The sequence below is a fragment of the Myotis brandtii genome, unplaced genomic scaffold, assembly GCF_000412655.1.
Source record: "Myotis brandtii unplaced genomic scaffold, ASM41265v1 scaffold58, whole genome shotgun sequence".
Taxonomy (NCBI): Eukaryota; Metazoa; Chordata; class Mammalia; order Chiroptera; family Vespertilionidae; genus Myotis; species Myotis brandtii.
In genome coordinates this window covers 2,140,975-2,161,169 of record NW_005370176.1, presented here as the reverse complement: position 1 = coordinate 2,161,169, position 20,195 = coordinate 2,140,975, and the positions used below count along the sequence as shown (strand labels likewise).

At 38.4% G+C, this 20,195-nt stretch overlaps 1 protein-coding gene across 1 annotated transcript in view; it reads left to right on the top strand.

Moving 5' to 3' along the window:
• The window catches only part of DNTTIP2 (deoxynucleotidyltransferase, terminal, interacting protein 2), a 19,674-nt gene extending 711 nt beyond the window's left edge, over window positions 1-18,963 (top strand). The window contains exons 2-7 of the mRNA XM_005878989.2: window positions 809-2,415; window positions 4,107-4,245; window positions 9,000-9,095; window positions 10,947-11,111; window positions 12,848-12,957; window positions 18,544-18,963. Of these exons, the coding sequence (XP_005879051.1) occupies window positions 809-2,415; window positions 4,107-4,245; window positions 9,000-9,095; window positions 10,947-11,111; window positions 12,848-12,957; window positions 18,544-18,637 (2,211 nt within the window). The 3' untranslated portion in view covers window positions 18,638-18,963. The remainder of the gene's footprint in view (window positions 1-808; window positions 2,416-4,106; window positions 4,246-8,999; window positions 9,096-10,946; window positions 11,112-12,847; window positions 12,958-18,543) is intronic.
• The last annotated feature ends 1,232 nt before the right edge of the window (window positions 18,964-20,195 follow it).

Below are 20,195 nucleotides of genomic sequence, written 5' to 3'. Positions count from 1 at the left end.
GCGGGACGAGCCTGCCGCGCGGGGCTGCGTACCGGCCGCCGCCAAGCCTGTCACTTCCTCTGCTGTCTTTAAGGCGGTCCTTGGTGTGGGACCGAGAGGTTAGTTAACTTGCTTTGGGTGGTTCAGCTCAAACCTTTTAACTTTACTGTTAACACCGTAGTAAGGATTTGTTTTGGCCACCAAGCGTGAGCTAATTGAGCGGGTGTGGAGTGAAGGGCGTCTTTTCTCATGGTAGGGGGTGGGAGGCTGACGGAGACCCTCCACAGCACCACCTTTTGGCGTGGGGAGGTCGGCAGTGATGCCGCCTGGCGGCTCTCGGTGGCGCTAGTTGTCGCTCTGATTCTGGGAGGAAGGAAAACGAACGTTAATTCTCTTACGTAGGTAAAGGTAAGGGCAGCGACCAGTTCTATTGGTGTGTGTTCCTAAACCTGTTTTTGCTCGGAGTTAATAGTCTCCTTATTCCCTCTCCCCCATATGTTTCGGAATATAGGTCCACCTAGAATATTTGACATTTTTAGGTGTAGAAATATTTTCTTTTCAGTTATTATTATCATTATTACTTTGCTCTCTAAAGGCAGAGTCAAGGACTTGGGTGAGGCGAATGAAGCAGGGCCCTGCAAATGCAGGGACAGATATAGTATATAAGTTTTTAAAATAATGGATGGTGGTGTTGGGTTTTGTGTTCATCTAGTTTACTGAGTTTTTTTTTAGTGCTGTCTTAAAATTTGCTCCTGAGGGTAGTGCCTCACTCACCTTGCTCATGTCCTAGCCCTCCCTAAATTAACAGAGTGCATTCTCTGGCTTACAGAATTCTGCTGAAAGAATTCAAGCGAATCCAAAAGGCAGGAAGGAATCTCCATCTGATGACTCAAGAACTGCTGAATCACAGGGCAATAGGAAACAAAGTCCAATCCCTAAAACTCCTAAAACTGGGACAAGAAAGAGCAGAACTAGAGCCTCATTATCAGAAATGAACAAACCAGCTACTGATGTAGAGACCTCTGAAGCAGATTCAAATTGTTGTTCTGTATCTGAGCCCCAGGATTCCATTTTAAGAATAACTAGGAGAAGGCAAATCTTAGTTCCATGCACCCCAGTGTCCAGTGTTAAGAAAAGGCTGAAAATAACTTCAATAAGTGAGTCTCATACTGAAGAAGAAGTCTCTGAAGCAGAATCGCATGTTTCAGGTATTTCTAGAATTGTGCCTTCTACAAGAACCAGAAGTAAGGCTAAATCCCTAACAGATCCAAGCCAAGAATTACATTCGGAAGCTATTTCTGATGCTGAATCATCATGCTCAGAAATTTCTACATTTTCTGGAATTGCAACTAGAACAACGAGGAGTATGCAGAGGAAATTACAGGCACAAACAGAGAAGAAAGATACTAAAATTATACCAGGAAATGAAAAGCAAATGATAAACTCATCTATGAATTCAGATACTAGACAAACTTCTTGTTTACAAGCCAGATCTCTTTCTCAGGTAAATAAGCCAAATATCTCTAATGAAATCTGTAATGATTTTGATAATGATTCCTTCCATGGAAAGTCTGGAAAAAAACCAACAGTGCAAAAATGCCAACGTCTTAATAAAAAAAAGGAAAAACAGGCTAATGTTGCACCTCTCAAAGAAATAACAAAGCAGAATTGTAAGAGTTTAGATGAAGAAGCTGAAGGAATGATAGATAAGGAGAAAGAAATTAATGAGAAAAATTCTGAGTTGAAGAGTTTTCCTGAACTTCAGGACACTGGCCTTCAGCAGTTAATTTCTGAGAGGCATTCAACCCCCCAAAATAACAAAACTACATCAAAGCCCTCAAGTCTGAACTCTGAGGCTATAATGAAATCATTAGCTCAAACATTTGCAGTTGTGGAAATAGACAGATGGACTGAAGAGAGAAAGAGCACCATAAAAAGAAGTGACTTCACATCTAGTGATGGTGGTGGTAGTGATGAAGAAGAGTGCACAATTATAGCTGATAGTGAAGACATGAATGAAGAAAGAGATGTAGATTTTGAGTGTGATACCAAACTGTACAAGTCTGAGCTCAACACATCTCAGGATGATTCTGTTTTATTACTTCTCAGCAGTGATGAAAGCCAGCAGTCTGAAAACAGTGAGATTGAAGAGGACACTATGTGTTTTGTTGAAAATAGTGTTCAAAGTGGGTCATTACATGGAGATTCAGAAAATAAGTTATCTGACAATGCATTGTTTGTAATTGACACAACTCCTGGATTAAGTGCTGATAAAAATTATTACTTGGATGAGGAAGACAAGGTAAGTGAGGTTGCCACTGAGGAAGAAGAGGAGGAGGAGGAGGATGAAAAAAGTGAAGAACCATCAGATCAAGATGAAAATGAAGATGAGTTTAGTGATGAAGACGACTTACTAAATGGCACAAAGTCTAAACTGTAAGTCTTGCCTTTATTTAAAATAAGTTTTTGATACATATTTCAAGTGGTTAATTTACCATTAAAATATTAAGAAGCCAGGGAATTGAGGAAATTATTGTCTCGAGTTCTATATGGAAGAGCTCTTTTTATTTTTATTTTTTTTTAAATATATTTTATTGATTTTCTACAGAGAGGAAGGGAGAGAGATAGAGAGTTAGAAACATCGATGAGAGAGAAACATCGATCAGCTGCCTCCTGCACATCCCCCACTGGGGATGTGCCCGCAACCCAGGTACATGCCCTTGACCGGAATCGAACGTGGGACCCTTCAGTCCGCAGGCCAACGCTCTATCCACCGAGCCAAACCAGTTTTGGCTGGAAGAGCTCTTTTATCCAGCATTTCCTTCATCTCTCTGGATGCCTATGTTAATCATATTTTTCCCAACAATGATAGCTAAAAGTGCTTCTTTTGGTGATATATTAAAAATCATCTGTTAATATTTTCCTGGATGATTGTTAATAGCAATATAAAAGGGAAGAAAATAATTTATTTTTTACTATATATTGATTGTAGAGAAGTTGAAAAATAAAAGCCATCTATCAACCACTGAAAGGCATTAATGTTTAGGGCTACTTCTTTAGTTTCTTTTTCTCTGCTTTAAATTTGTTTTTCCCACGTACAGGCCCTGGTAGCAGTGTATCTACAAAATACAGGCATCCTTATAAGGAATTACATATTAATGGATGCCTAGTGAAATCAGTCTGAGGATAGGCTCAGGCATTTTTTATTTTTTAAAAGCCATGGTCCTCTGTAGTAGTATAATTACAATGTACATTCAGGGTTGAGAATTTCAAGACACTGCAATAGAATGATTTCACTTTCCACTAAAGGTTGATTATCAAAACTTTTAGCTGCTCAGTTTATATGAATAATTAGGAAAGAAAGTGACTGTAAGTCCAAATATACTTGCTTATAAAAAGGACCTTTCAGTAATATAAAGTAGAAATTCTCATTACATTAATATAGTAGGACCCCCAGGCCAACAGCAGAAGAGTCTAATTTGTTAGGTCTGGGGAAAGACATTTTTTTAAAAGTTCCTGTGGGAAATATGGATGCTCATCTGTTTAAAACTTCCTTGGTTTAGCGGCACTACCAAATGCCTTTGGTTACCCAGAATATTCTAAGTTTGGATAACTTGGAAATTCAGAGTAGAATAACCTGTCTTTCTCATTGGTTTTATTTTTAATTTTTATCAGAGTTACTATCTTCCTGTATTATCTCATTGGTTTTAGAGATGAAAGTTTGTACGTTTATTGATTCACTACCTATATATGAAGTTGAGCCAAATTGCCAGAGGCAACTCATCTTCTTTTCTGTAATTCTTTTCTTTATAAAAATCCTGTTAAGAAATCAATCGTTATATTATATGGCCTTAATCCTCTTAAAGAAAATCTGAGGAATAAATTTGCATGTGCTACCAAAAAAACTTTTGCTTAATTCATTATTCATCCCTGAATTTTTTTCTTAATGTCTTTTACTAGATTATGTATTTGTTCAGTTTTTCAAAACTTCATTCTAAAGATAAGGATTTGTTTTGGTCGTTGACAGTAAAGGGGGAGAGAAGGGGAAAAAAGAAATTTTGAAATAGTCTCAATTGTTTCCATTTTGATTTAATTACTTGATCTTTAAGTGATCATTTCTCTTTCAGTCTGAAGTTGACAAGCAGCACCATAGACCCTGGTCTGAGTATCAAGCAATTGGGTGGTTTGTATATAAATTTTAATGCAGACAAACTACAATCAAACAAGAAAACCCTAACACAGATCAAGGAGAAAAAGAAAAATGAGGTAAGTTACATAGAACTAGCCAATTACTTCTAGAAATGATTAGTCCTTGATAAGAGACCAATTTTCCTACAGTGAAATCATATCAAGCCTGCTGCGCTCCTTTTTTCCTTCTTTCCAGAATAATCGTCACTCTTTTTTATGAAGTCCTAGCTGCAAAGGATGACTCTCTTGCACCCACCAGTTATGTCCCGGGGGGAGTTGTATTTTCTTCTCTTTTCTTGCTATACTTTTAGTTCTTAACTGTTCTGGACTGTGATGAGAATCTGAAGGCTGTGAGTGCCTGCCTCCCTCACTAGGAAAAGACTTAAAATTGTACATTTAATTTCAGAAGAAAATTATAGGGTAGGTAATCTCATCCAAATTCTCAGCTTTAGCCGTCCCCTTGCATAGCTTCACATTTGTATTTTCTAGCCTTGTGCATCTTTAGGTCTTTCTTCAAGACTTTAAATCCAGATGCCTGTAGTCTGTTCAGGCACTTGACCTCACTAATTGCCCTACTTCTCTATTCTCTGCCTGAACCAGCTCCTTCTTTTGTATTCTCTATCATGGTTAATGATGCCAAAATCTTTCCATTTTGCAATCAAAAATCCTAGGCTACAAGGCTTCTTACATACTTTCTACTCTGTTCCCTCCTTTCACCCCACTGTCACTGGCTCATGCAGGCCTTTAGACTACCGCAATAGCTTTCTTACTCATTGTTCTTCAAGCTATTCTCCATACCCTTGCTAGATTTCCTAAAAACATAAATCTGAGCATTATACTCTGTTGAAGTCTTTCAGTGGTTCCTCAGCTTTTAATGTGCCTTTATTCCTCCAACTCTATTCACTTGCTGCGTTCTTGCCATCGAAGACTGCTAGTTACCTAACATACCTTGATCTTTCCCTGTCTAATACATAGGTAGATCACTGTCTTTGAGAAACATTCTTTGATCCTAGTGCTTCCCCTAACCTCCTTTGTGCTTCTGCAACATCCAGTATTGATCGGATCCATTATTAATCGTTATATGATATTTTATTGTCTTTTATATTTATATTCCTAAAACAGGATTTCTCAACCTCAGCAATATTTGCATTTTGGAATGGATAATTCTTTGTTGTGGGAGAGTGTCTGCGCATTATAGGATGTTTAGCAGCAGACTTGGCCTCTACCCACTAGATGCGAATAGCATCCACACCCCACACCATATGCACACACATTCACAAACACCAAAAATGTCGTCAGACATTGCCAATTGCACCCAATGGAGAACCGCTGTCTTAAACCCTAGTATGGTACTTGACACACAACTTCTTAATAATTTGTTAAATGGCTTGCTCTCTTTTCTGAGTGATAGGAATGTCTAGACTGCTACTGTACTACCCAGAAACTTCTAAGCCTAAACCTGAATTGGGTATGTCTGAATTGATAATTGATAATGTCAAATGTTATTGACCAAATTAATATATGCGTATTTCCTATGAACTAATTTGAGGACAAAGGAGTAGTCTTCTTTAGTTCTTGCACTGGGGGAAATTACTAATTACCCTAAGGCTTCTTTTAGTCACATAAATGGTATTTATTATAATATTTAATCATCCTAGGCAAAAAGACAAAAAATGCAGAAGTAATTTAGGAAAGATTAACAGATTTGACTGACTACACAAAATTTTAAAACTTAAGCAGTTAAAAACACCTTAAAGACAAGTAAAGGACTGCATTCATATCACTAAGATACAAAGTACATTTCTACAAATTAATAACACAATCCTAATTTAAAATGAAAAAAAAAAAACCACAAACAAAACAAAAACAAAAAACTACAGGCATTCCCACAGAAGAGGACTTGATGTGTAAAGATGATCAACAGCAAATGAAAATAGCCAAGAGACACCACTGACAACATACAAGAAGATAATACTCAGTGTTGGTGACAAAATAAAGATAAGGGCCCTGATTAACTGTTGGTAGGAGTTTTTTTGTTTTTTGTTTTTTTTTTAAATATATTTTATTGATTTTTTACAGAGAAGAAGGGAGAGGGACAGAGAGTCAGAAACATCGATGAGAGAGATCGATCAGCTGCCTCCTGCACACCCCCCACCGGGGATGTGCCCGCAATCAAGGCACATGCCCTTGACCGGAATCGAACCTGGGACCCTTGAGTCCGCAGGCCAACGCTCTATCCACTGAGCCAAACCGGTTCGGCATTGGTAGGAGTTTATACTATTTGAATGCAAGCAATTTAGCATGACCTGTAAAATTTTTAAATAACACATTTTGGAGTTTGTTTTACAAAAGTAATCACAAGTGTGCAGAGGTGGTGTTTATAATGATTAATGGAAATATGTTTAATAGAAACTGTTTAAATGTCAGAAGGAAACCTGTGGTGTGTATCAGCTATTAAGAAAATTGTTGATCTGTGTATAAATTGACATTTAAAGATCATCCGAGATACACTGAGTTGCAAAAAGCAGATTTGTCTAGATAGGATGATCTCATTAGTATAACATAAAAAGTGTATGTTGTTGAATCAAAATCTGTATCATGTACTTAATAGTCTAGCCTGTCTCCTCAGATTACAAGCTGTTTTACCAACATCAGAAGAACTTACTAAAAACCTGTCAGGTTTTCTTCAGGGATTTCAAGAGCCATTGTGGCATTGTTCCCATTGTCTTTATTTTCCAGTTGTTTGGTGCAGGTGGCTGGTTGCACACCAATAAGTACAAGTGGACACAATGTAAATCCAATGTGTGCAAATTCAGATTAGTAAAAGAAAGTTGAACTGATCGATTTCATAGATTTCCTAAAACAATCCTTCAATTTGCTTTCTAAAACATTTTTATAACAATAAAAGCATAATATGCTAATTAACCGGACATCCTTCTGGATGAAGCCGGGGCTGCAAGGGAAGTCTGGATCCCGGGTGCCTGCCAGCGGTCTGAGGGAAGCCTGGGTCCTGAGTTCCAGAGGGAAGCCAGTGCCGGCAGCCAGGGGAAGGAAGGCCTACTCTTGCACAAATTTTGTGCATTGGGCCTCTAGTTGTAATATATTTTACAAATTTAAAGACAGTAGTATGTGCATAAAGAAGGTTAATATAGCCCAGCCAGTGTGGCTCAGTGGTTGAGCATTGACCTATGCACCAGGAGGTCACCGGTTTAGTTTCCTGGTCAGGGCATATGGTTATGTTGCAGGCTCTATCCCCAGTGGGGGGTTGTGCAAGAGGCAACTGATCGATGTTGATATTTCTCTCCCTTCGATGTTTGTGTCTCTCTCCCCCCTTCCTCTCTCTCTAAAATCAATAAAAACATTTTTTTTTAAAGGTGAATATATTTGGAGTAGTCTTCAGTCTTTTTTTATTATTATTATTAAATCTTTATTGTTTAGATTATTACAGTTCTTCCTCTTTTTTCCCCCCACTGTCCTCATCCATAGATGTATGATTTTTGTCCAGTCTCTTCCCACACCCCCCACAACCCTTCCCCCCCCAGAAATAGTCCACTCCCTTTCTATGCCCCTGATTCTATTATATTCACCAGTTTATTCTGTTCATTAGATTATTTATTCACTTGATTTTTAGATTTACTTGTTGATACATATGTATTTGTTGTTCATAATTTGTATCTTTACCTTTTTCTTCTTCTTCCTCTTCTTAAAGGATACCTTTCAGCATTTCATATAATACTGGTTTGGTGGTGATGAACTCCTTTAGCTTTTCCTTATCTGTGAAGCTCTTTATCTGACCTTCAATTCTGAATGACAGCTTTGCTGGATAAAGTAATCTTGGTTGTAGGTTCTTGGTATTCATCACTTTGAATGTTTCTTGCCATTCCCTTCTGGCCTGCAAAGTTTCTGTTGAGAAATCAGCTGACAGTCGTATGGGTATTCCCTTGTAGGTAACTGAGTTTCTTTCTCTTGCTGCTTTTAAGATTCTCTGTCTTTTGCTCTTGGCATTTTAATTATAATGTGTCTTGGTGTGGTCCTCTTTGGATTCCTTTTGTTTGGGGTTCTCTGCGCTTCCTGGACTCGGAAGTCTATTTCTTTCACCAGGTAGGGGAAGTTTTCTGTCATTATTTCTTCAAATAGGTTTTCAATATCTTGCTCTCTCTCTTCTTCTGGCACCCCTATAATTCGGATGTTGGTACGCTTGAAGCTGTCCCAGAGGCTCCTTACACTATCTTCGTATTTTCGGATTCTTTTTTCGTTTTGCTTTTCCGGTTGGGTGTTTTTTGCTTCTTCGCATTTCAAATCTTTGACTTGATTCTTGCGATCCTCTGGTCTACTGTTGGGAGTCTGTATAATATTCTTTATTTCAGTCAGTGTATGCTTAATTTCTAGTTGGTCCTTTATCACAACATCGAGGGTCTCATTAGATTTCTTGAGGATCTCACTACATTTATCGGCGGTCTCACCAGTCTTTCGAGGGTCTTACTAAATATATCGGCGGCTTCTAGACATTTCTTGAAAGACCTTAAAAGTGTGGTTTTGAACTCTATATCCAGCAGTTTGTTTTCCTCCATTTCTGTCATTTGTGTCCTGTTTCTTTGTCTCCGCATTTTTTATGCTTTCTTGGTGCACCCCCTAGTGGTCTTTGTGCACAGTCTTGTTGTAGTTAAGCCTTGATTGTTGTAGGTAACACTGGGGGTGGATTTGACCTCCTGGCCAACTGGCTGTGAGAATCTAGTCTTCAGTCTTGAGAGATGTTTCCATAATAAGGCAAAAAATGATGAAAAAGTAATATGACATTTTGAAGTTTTAAAACAAATTTCATATTTTTATAGATTATGCAGAAAGCCATCATTACTCCTGATTTTGAAAAAAACTACTGTGTCCCACCATATCGTGAATCAAAACATCAGCTTCAAAAACAACGCAGAGTAAGTACAGTGGCTCATTATTTAGAATGTTTAGATATATTCAGCTCATATATGACACTAGAGGCCCGGTACATGAAAATTCATGCACTGGAGGTGGGGGGTCCCTCAGCCTGGCCTGCCCCCTCTCACAGTCCAAGAGCCCTCAGGGGCAGGAGGCGACCTGGTGATCAGGTGAAGGCAACGCCCCATCACACCCCAAGCATAGGTCGGCCCTGGTTACCTGAGGCCTGGGCGGCTGGACTGCTGACATCCGAGGCTTACCTGTGCCTCGGGCTGGCCATGGGCGTCTGGGGGGCTCAGGGGACTGGGGGTCTCTGGAGGCAGGCATGCGGAGCGGCTGGGCCCATCTGGGGGCCGGTCTGACCTTGCTGCGTGCCTGCTGCCCCAGTGGGGCTGAGGGGACTGGGTGCCGCCATCTTGTGGCTGTGGGCGCTGCCATCTTTGAGGGCAGGGCAGTCAATTAGCATATTCCCTCTATATTAGATAGGATGGTTATACAACTAAAATTTTTTTTTTTTTTTGGAAGAAAATTGTTACAGATACCTAAGGGCTTATAAAATGTGGTTCCATAAACATATTTTATATGGATTTTCACAAAGTGAAAGTGCACTGAGTGGTGCACATAGATATAACTTTTTTCCTTAAAAACTGACAATTACCATGTAAGATCACTATCTATTCCTCTTGGCTTATGGGTACCATTCACTAAAGGCCAAGAACTATTTGTCTGTTGCAGGCTATTGTAGGGAACTTAATTTAGCCAGCTAAAAATCTAGTTTATTTAGTCTACCAAATGAACTGGTTTCTTTAGTAAAATACGGAGCGGGGCGTTGCTTCTATCTGACATTTCAACTGATAAGCATAAAGAAGTTATCAAGAGAGTTTGGAGGAAATTTAAGGAAGGTGCTCCAATAATGTCACTAATATGAAACACCTAGGCACATGGTAGATACTAGATAATATTGGTTGTATGAATGGAACAAAAAATTAAGCAAATCACTTGCTAGGAGTTTTTAAAAGAATAATTTTTTTAATATGTTTTTTAAATTGATTTTAGAGAGAGATAATATATCAATCAATTGCCTCACATATGCACCCTGACCAGGAATTGAATTGGCAACCTTTTGGTGCATGGGATGAGATGCTTAATCAACTTAGCCACACTGGCCGGGGCTAATTTGTTATTTTTATTTTTTTAATATATTTTTATTGATTTCAGAGAGGAAGGGAGAGAGAGAGATAGAAACATCAATGATGAGAGATCATTGATTGGCTGCCTCCTGCATGCCCCGCACTGGGAATCAAGCCCGAAACCCTGGCATGTGCCCTGACCGGGAATCGGAACTGTGACCTCCTGGTTCATAGTTCAACTCTCAACCACTGAGTCACGCTGGCCAGGTTATTTTTATTTTTTAAGAAGTAATAAAAATTTCTGGACTGTTGGAGTGAGTGACTTTGAGATACCTGAGTGGCTGAATAAAAGTGTTAATGTTTACATATAAACTTCAGAAGCAAAAATGTTTTTATACATTATCTCTTATGTAGACTATTTTAGACAATAGAAATTAAAGCTGTGGGTTCTTCTTCCAGTAAGTCAGCAAAATTAAATTTAAAGGAGCCCTCATTTTTGACATCGGTAATGCTTTACCTAATTTACCAGAGAGATTACTTTTTGTGGTTTCATTCCTTTTATGCAAGATAAATGTGGAGACTAATACATTCTGTAAAGTAACACCTTATTTGTTTTAATTAATGAAATTTTCTGTATGTACAATTTGGGGGGAAATAAGGTATAGTTTATACACTTTATTAAAGTTAGAATGTTATTTATTTTTGAAATCTGAATTTCAGAAAGAGCGACAAAAAACAGCAGGCAATGGCTGGTTTGGTATGAAAGCTCCAGAATTAACAGATGAACTAAAAAATGATCTCAAAGCACTGAAGATGAGAGCTGGCATGGACCCAAAAAGGTTTTATAAGAAAAACGATAGGGATGGCTTCCCTAAGTACTTCCAGGTATGAAGCAAACAGAATAATGGTGGTGACGTTCTGTGGATTTTAGCTTTGAAAGCATTAAAGTGTGACCTTTCTGTTCACTCTTAAGATAGATGAATATTTGCAATGCACATCTGCTCAGGCCATATAATAATGGCCAGAACCCAATTCAGACAGCCACCAGCTTGTAATGGCTTTCCATAGAGAGAAACAGTGTTGCAGATGGTAACTAGGTTCCTACATGAGCTCTCTAAAAGTTGTGGAACCTAAAGGTGGGTGTTCCATCCATGAATGCTACTAGCCTATGAGCAAGAATTCTTACAGAATGGAGGGGGAAGGAGGGAATCATTTGTACCAACTCTTCTTTTCAAGGTAGAGGGATATCCCCAGGCAAATAGAAAATAAGTTAAAAATTGGTTTTCAAAGTATTTTCAGATGAAAGTCCAATGGAGTCATCCTCTGGAGCTCTCAAATTCATTTTGTTCTTGACTACCTTTCATGTCACTCATCTGGATTATTAATTAGAATAGTCTGCCCTCCCTTCTAGTACATCCTCCATATTGTAGCCAGTTATTCTAAAAAAGGGGCAATCTGTTCAGTGATAGCACAGATATCACTTAATGATACCTTCAGTGATTCTTTGTGACCTTGATAGGTCCCTTCACAATCTGCACCCAAACCAGTTCACCAGTCCTCACTTTGTCACATAGCCCTCTTATGTGCGAACACACACAACTACTCAGTCTTCTTGGAATATGCAGACTGTTTTGGCATTTGACTTTGCCTGTGCTTGACTCTGCCATGTTTGCTTTTGAAATTTTACCCATATAAAACCAAGCTAAAATGTCATCCTTTGTGAAACCTTTATCTCTCTTAGACACAATTGGTCACTCAGTTTTTAGAGCATTGTAATCTTTTGTTCAGCATAATACTGTGTTATGCTTTAATTTTGTAGTTACCTGTCTGTGAATCTTCCTTCTAAGACTGGGCTACTCACTGCCAGGGACCATATGATCTTTATCTTTGTTTCCCTATACCTAGGACAGTGCCTGGCACATAGTAGACACTCGGTAAAATTTACTTGTTTGAATCTATGAACTAATGCAGAATGGTCAATAAGAAGGTTCTAAGCTGGCAGCATTTATGATAATCTAGGACAGTGGTTCTCAACCTTCCTAATGCCGAGACCCTTTAATACAGTTCCTCATATTGTGGTGACCCCCAATTTCATTGTTACAAATTGAACATAATTAAAGCATAGTGATTAATCACAAAAACAATATGTAATTATGTATGTGTTTTCCGATGGTCTTAGGCGACCCCTGTGAAAGGGTCGTTTGACCCCCAAAGGGGTCGCGACCCACAGGTTGAGAACCGCTGATCTAGGAGCTCAAATAGGTGGGAAGTAGAATTACTGTGTTGATTTCATTAATTTGGGAAGCTAAAACAAAAGTTTATATTACCTGTCCCACTTTTTTTCTCTAATTACACTGTTCATCAAGAATTTACTGTACTGTCTAGCACTAAATTATATAAGGAATTTTGGGTTTATTATAAACTAATGAAGAAATGTCATTAGGACCTAATGGAGATTGAATAGGTGATTTATTTTTGCTCTTAAAAATTAACTTTAATGTTGGTGTAATGTATGCTTATGTTTTTCATTTCTATAAATACATTTTGTAAGAGCTACTCTGAAATAAGAAAGCAACATTGCATTCAGGTGTCACATGACTTATTTTATCAATTGCTCATAGATTGGAACCATTGTTGACAATCCAGCTGACTTCTACCATTCACGAATTCCCAAGAAACAAAGGAAGAAAACTATTGTGGAAGAATTGCTGGCTGATTCTGAGTTTAGAAGGTAAAGGAATTTATGTTTTGCTTTATAATATGTATGCTTTCCTTTACAATATGCATAAACTTAAAATTTCAGATATTTTTAAATGCTTTATTTTAGCATGCCTTCTCAACAGTAGCACTACTTACATTTTGGATGGGATAATTCTTTATTAGGAGGGACTTTCATGTGCATTGTAGGATGTTTATCAGCCTCCTTGGCCTCTTCCCACTATATGCCAGTAGCAATACCCCATTCATAACAATAAAAATGTCATCAGACATTTCCAAATGTCCCCTGCAAGGCATAAGCATTCCCAGTTTAGAACTGCTTAGGGAGAAGATAAAAATATTTGACTGGCTAGAGATGAATGAGCCTGCTAAGAAGACTAGAAAGAATAGCCAAGGGGTCATTAAGAAAACCAGGAGGACACAATGACATAGAAGTCAAGGAAAGAGAATGTTTTAAGCAAGTATAAGCCAGAGGGAGTGATTAACAGAAATGCTGCTGAAAGATAAGAACTAAAAACTTCCTTTGGATTTAGTTACAGTAACTGGCAGGGGCTTTAGGGGAGTGATAGGGAAGAAAACTGGAGAGTGAGTTGAAAGTGAAGAAATGGCATAGTCGTTGTGGCTTAATGGTTGAGTATTGAACAAGAGGTCACTGTTCGATTTCGGGTCAGGGCACATGCCCGGGTTTTAGGCTTGATCCCCAGTAAGTGGCGTGCAGGAGGCAGCCGATCAATGATTCTCTCTCATCATTGATGTTTCTACCTCTCTCTCCCTCTCCCTTCCTCTCCGAAATAAATAAGAAAAAATACATTTTTTTTTTAATAAAAAGAAAGACATTTAAGACATCTCAACAATTTAAAAAAAGAAAATGAAGAAATGGACACAACTCTTTGAAGTTCTGTTGTGAAGAGGAAGAGAGAGGCAGGGTTAGTAGATGTGGGCTTAAGAGGATTTTTTAAAGATGGGAACAATTTGAATATGTTTAAAGCTCCTTGAAGCAGCTATGTATATATTATAGGAGATTTAAAAGCATATCTGCTAAAGTCCCAGATTGGTTTAATAGCAAAAGTGAAAATATTTATCAAGGGTTCTAAAAATAATATAGATTGTGGGTATGGAAAATGTTATGGAAGCTATTTAATGAGTCTGGGTAATGGTAAAAATTTGGAAATAAGCACTGTCAACATTGCTGTGATTTCTGAGATTGCCATCATCAAGATTACAAAATACAGCTCAATTTTATCCACAACATATGGGTAACACTTAGGTATTAGAATACTAAAGAATAATCTATATATATAAATAGCCAGGGTCCGTAACATCCAAAACGACCGAAGTCTCGACCAAACACCGGAAGTCAGGCATGCTGGGTTGCCATGGCACCTCAGCTGAGGCTACCCAGCACTGACTGCCGAGGGGGCTGCGATCAGGCCCGGACAGAGGCTGGGAGAGAAAGGCAGGGTCTGATCGCAGCCCCTGTAGCAGTCAGTGCTGGGTCAGCATGGTGGAAGTCACTCCTGCAGTCATTGCTGGGTCACCATGGAGACCCAGCACTGAATGCCGTGCTGCTGGCACCTCAGCGACCCAGCACTGACTGCTGAGGGGGCTCTGATCAGGCCCAGACAGAGGCTGGGAGAGAAAAGCAGGGTCTGATCGCAGCCCCCGTAGCAGTCAGTGCTGGGTCGGTCTGGCGGTAGTCCTGCAGTCAATGAACATAGGGTCCATTAACATTAAGTGAACATAGGGTCAATTAATATCTCATTGAGAGGAGTTGAGAATATAAAGTACAGTGTAGAGCAATTACTTATATTATTTTACATAAAACTCTTTTCAGCTAAGATATTTTCCTTTATTTAAAATGTATCTTTATTGTTGGAAGTATTACAGATATCCCTTTTAGTTTTTTTTTTCCCCATTGATTTCCACCCTGCACCCGCCCCTTCCAGGCCTTTGTCAGACTATTGTCTGTGTCCATGGGCTATTCCTATCTAATACATAAAAATCTAGAAAGATTTAGAGAAAATAAAATAAAAGATATGCCAGGTAAATATTGAACTGAAGAGCTGAAGTTGCTGCATGAATACTGGATACCGGCTTGAAGCCAAAACACAACTCATAAGATAAAGTTAGTCATTGTAACATAACAAAAGGTTCCTTTCACTAAAGAGATAAGATGGTTCCCAATACTTATACACATAATAGAACAGTGTGGGGGTTCAGAATGAGCCTCACCAAAATGTGTCTCATTGGTATGTAGATTTTTGAGCAAAGGGCAATTTTAGCTTCAGGCTCAAGTGAAAATTCTGCCCCTCCCTTTACCTAAAAAAAATTGAATTAGAGGCCTTGCCCATAATAACACTTTATCATAATAAAAGGCTAATATGCAAATAGACCGAACAGCAGAACGACCGGTCGCTATGACACGCACTGATCACCAGGGGGCAGATGCTCAGTGCAGGAGCTGTCCCCTGGTGGTCAGTGTGCTCCCACAGGGGGAGCGCCGCTCAGCCAGAAGCCAGGCTCATGGCTGGCTAGCACAGCAGCGGTGGTGGGAGCCTCTCCCACCTCTGCGGCAGCACTAAGGATGTCCGACTGATGGCTTAGGAACATCCCCTGAGGGCTCCCAGACTACGAGAGGGTACAGTCCAGGCTGAGGGACCCCCCCCCCACCACCACCAGTGCATGAATTTTGTGCACCGGGCCTCTAGTCTTGGAATAAATAAGTTGGGGCAGTAACCTAGAAATGTAGTCGAATATATAAAAGGGTAATATACTAATTAGACTGTGAGACCTTCTGGACAAAGCCATGGTGGCGGGGCAGAGGCAGAGGCAATTAGGGGCGATCAGGGCAGTTGGATGGCCACCATAAGATGGCCAGCAGGTGGGTGCTAACAGGCCTGCAGGGGAGGTCAGTTGGGGGGGACCAGGCCTGCAGGGGAAAGCAGTTAGGGGCAATCAGGCCAGCAGGGGAGGGCAGTTAGGGGCAACCAAGCCATCAGGGGAAGGCAATTAGGGGCAATCGGGCCAGCAGAAGAGCAGTTAGGCATCCATCAGGCTTGCAGGGGAGCGGTTAGGGGGTGATCAGGCTGGCAGGCAGGCGAGTGGTTGGGAGCCAGCAGTCCTGGATTGTGAGAGGGATGTCTGACTGCCCGTTTAGGGGCCTAAAAGGGCAGTTGAACATCCCTTGAGGGGTCCCAGATTGGAGAGGGTGTAACCAGGGCTGAGAGTCACACACACCACCCTCTGTGCACAAATTTCATGCACCGGGCCGCTAGTGAAGTATAAAATTGCAAATTAGAGGTTGTCATATCAGCTCATTGTTTACCATACCTCAGTCATTGAATACCATTTTCACAGTGTTACACAATTATCTGTGTACTGCTTACTTTATTTTAAAAGGAAGGAGACTTTATATTGCTACTGTAAATGCGTTTATTAATTATATTTTTCTATATACATTAAGATAAAATACATTACTTAAAATGAATATTGTCTGTTTTATCACTGAAACTTACATGCCACAATGTGTGGAACACTCTGACAGAAGTTGTTTTTTTTTTTAATTAAATCTTTATTGTTTAGATTATTACAGTTCTTCCTCTTTTTTCCCCCCCTGTCCTCATCCATAGGTGCATGATTATTGTCCAATCTCTTCCCGCACCCCCCACACCCTTTCCCCCCCACCCCCAGAATAGTCAGTCCATTCCCTTTCTATGCCCGTGATTCTATTATAATCACCAGTTCATTCTGTTCATCAGATTATTTATTCACTTGATTTTTAGATTCACTTGTTGATAGATGTGTATTTGTTGTTCATAATTTGTATCTTTACCTTTTTCTTCTTCTTCCTCTTCTTAAAGGATACCTTTCAGCATTTCATATAATACTGGTTTGGTGGTGTTGAACTCCTTTAGCTTTTTCTTATCTGTGAAGCTCTTTATCTGACCTTCAATTCTGAATGATAGCTTTGCTGGGTAAAGTAATCTAGGTTTTAGGTTCTTACTATTCATCATTTTGAATGACGGAAGTTTTAATCCCCTCTACCCTGGCTCAATAGGTTGTCTCTGACCACTTTGGGAAAGAGAACTTTACAGAATATATTTAATGCATCAGATGTTCATTAGTAGGAATGTTCTGGGACAGAAAAAAAATGTGCTTTTCTTTGTTATGTGGTTTTTTGTTTTAATTCATTTTTTTTCAAATTATTTTTATTGATTTGAGAGAGAGAGAGAGAGGAAGGTAGGGAGAGAGAGAGAGCGAAACATCAATTTGTTGTTCCACGTATCTATTCATTCAATAGTTGATTCCTGTATGTGCCCTGACCAGGGATCGAACTCACAACCTTGACTTGTTGTAATGATGCTTTAATCAACTAAGCTACCTAGCTGGGGCTGGCTTTGTTTCATTTTTAATCTAACCTTAGATTTGTTAGAAAGTCTGTATAAGTTGTGTTTTGGGGATAGAATGGGCTGTAAAGTTGTAAAGGCTTTAAATAGCTTCTGTTTTAGAGAGAATTTTAGCTAATCCTTGGGTTTAGTAATGTGATAACAGATTTATTTAACACAGTGAATGTGCTTTAGAACAAAGGAATTTTGTATGTTTAGAGAATTTAACTTTTCATAATTAACTGTGGACTGACAACTTCTAGCTACCACAGCATTATTTTTCTGCAATAAATTGTGCTTCTGTGTTTCCAAAACCCAATGGGGAATATAGTCTATAGTAGCAATTCTCTGGTCTGAGGATACCTTTACACTCTGAAGAATTATTGAAGACCCAGAGAACTTGTGTTCTGTGGGTTACATTTATCAATATTTACCATAATGGAAATTAGAATTTAGAAACTTTAAGAATATTTATCAATTCATTTTAAAGTAATAAACCCATTACACATTAACATATTTTCATGAACAAAACAAAAATAATGAAATTTAGATCTCTTTTATGTCTGGCTTAAAGACATTTGGAGCCTCATATCTGCTTCTGTGTCAGTCTGTTGTGATACAACACATTGTGTAGCCTCAGGAAAACTTCCCTGTACACTCATGCGATAGGCAACGATATCTTAGTATACTTGTAAAATAATGTTTACCTAATGGACTCCTGGAAGGGTCTCATTCCCAGACCATATTTTGAAAACCATTGGTCTTTGGTATATTTCTTAAGGTTCTAAGAAGTATATTTGTGAGTTTATAGGTGAGTGCAAATTTTTTGTTTTACTTAGTCCTTCTATTTTATTTACATTTTTATCCCACAAAAATATTTAAAGCATTTGATATTAGCTGGATGTAGTGCATGAGTTTCTAGTGACTGAAAGTTTTCAAAAACTTTCCTCTATAGTTGTCATTTTTTCTCACTAGCTTATAAGCTCCATGAGGGCAGGGACTTTGACCTCTGGTTCACTCCTCTGTCCCCAACTCCTAGTATGGCTCCTTACACATGGTGGAACTTAGTACAAATGTGATGAATAGATGGTAAAAATGCACACACAAAATATTTGAGATTTAAAAGCAGGCTCTACCTCCCAAAAATGTTACATTGACTTCTAAAGTTTGATTTGTCATACTTTAGAACTTAAAAGTTTGGTTTTTATTTTTAGATATAACCGAAGGAAGTACTCAGAGATCATGGCTGAAAAAACAGCAAATGCAGCAGGAAAGAAGTTCCGAAAGAAGAAGAAATTTCGCAATTAAGATTCACCAAACAAGCCACAGTATTTTACCTCGCCCCTTTATTTATTTACTAAAGATGTCTTTCAAAACTAACACCATCACAAAAAATTAACATAGACTGGCCCTATTTATTTATAGGGGTTTTTCTGTTTGGAAACGTTGATTTGAGTGAGATTCGATCATGTGCACCTTGGAGTAAAAGTAGATGCGTCTACAAAAGTCCCACCCATGCTTAGACCCATAGAGGGGAAAAAGGAAAAGAACCTTAACAAATTTAATGGACATTTTGTAAAGTTTTCAATGCTTGGTTATTAAAGAAAATTGAATTAAAAGATATTTAGAAAGTATAAAGTTTGTTAACATTCAAAAAACTTTAATGTGATCAAGGATATATGTAACAATATTGTAATTAACAATATTAATTAAAGATGTAGGGGGTGGGGTATATGTAGGGGAGAGATAGTAGACAGGAAATGCTCTTTTGTTGGCTGTAAATTTAGGTCCAAAAAATACAGAGATCTGGACTGAGATACACAGATCTACTTGTAGCCAGTATAAAAGTCATAGTTGAAACCAAAGGAAGGATACAAAAGGACTTAAAAAATAAGGAAGACTACCTAGAAAGATTGGGTTAAAGCTGATGAAAGAAGGACTTTCAAAATACCTTAAGATCTTGAATGATTTCTAAAATAGCCTGTCTTGTTTCAAAATGTTTTTAAGATAGCTTATTAAAAAATGCATACAACACAGCTAGTTTTTTAAGTGAGGAAATTACAGAAAGGAAATTGAGGATGGAAGAAATTAGATGAAGCCAGGGTGACAGAGATAATAAATATGAGCCATGAACTTTCTAGCATCTAACACAAAAATCAGTTCTGTGTCAGTGTTCTGCCATAAGATAAAAACAACTACTTTAAAGAAACATTATTCCTATTATTAAGGCCTGAGAAAACGTCCTTGAGTCCTTCCCATAATAATGTGAGAGGAGAGGCAATACTTGGCTATCGAGACCATAAACAGCAGAGTTTTAAGAAAATGGAAAGGGGTGGGGGGCAAGGAGGCTGTAAAGAAAATTTCAATAGAACCTTGAGTAAAGTTTTGGAATAAATTCATGGGATCCTACTCTTAGAAATAGCAAGTTAGAAGAAAACATGCTCATATGAAAAAGACATTTTAATACTATTTCAAGTCAGTCTCAAGCAATGGCAACTATTCAGAATAACTACCAATACCATTTTCAGTTAGGGTTAAAACAAAAAAAAGACTTTCTAGGTAATCAATTCCTTAAGCATCTAATTAAAATGTAAAGTTCATCTCCTCATTGTTACACAATTTAAAAGTAAAGACATGTTTCCTATTTTAAAAGTAAAGAAGGAATGCTTCCACTTACTAATAGTTTCCAAGAAGCAGGGTCAATAGCATGACCTGTAATTAAATGTCATAAGCAGATCAGTGTTTTATCAAAGAAATGAAATATCTTAAAATGAAACGTGAAATAAATTAGGTATGGGGAGTTTCTGAAATGGAAAAGGTTATTAATAAATACTCACTAAACACCAACTATAAGACAAAAACTATT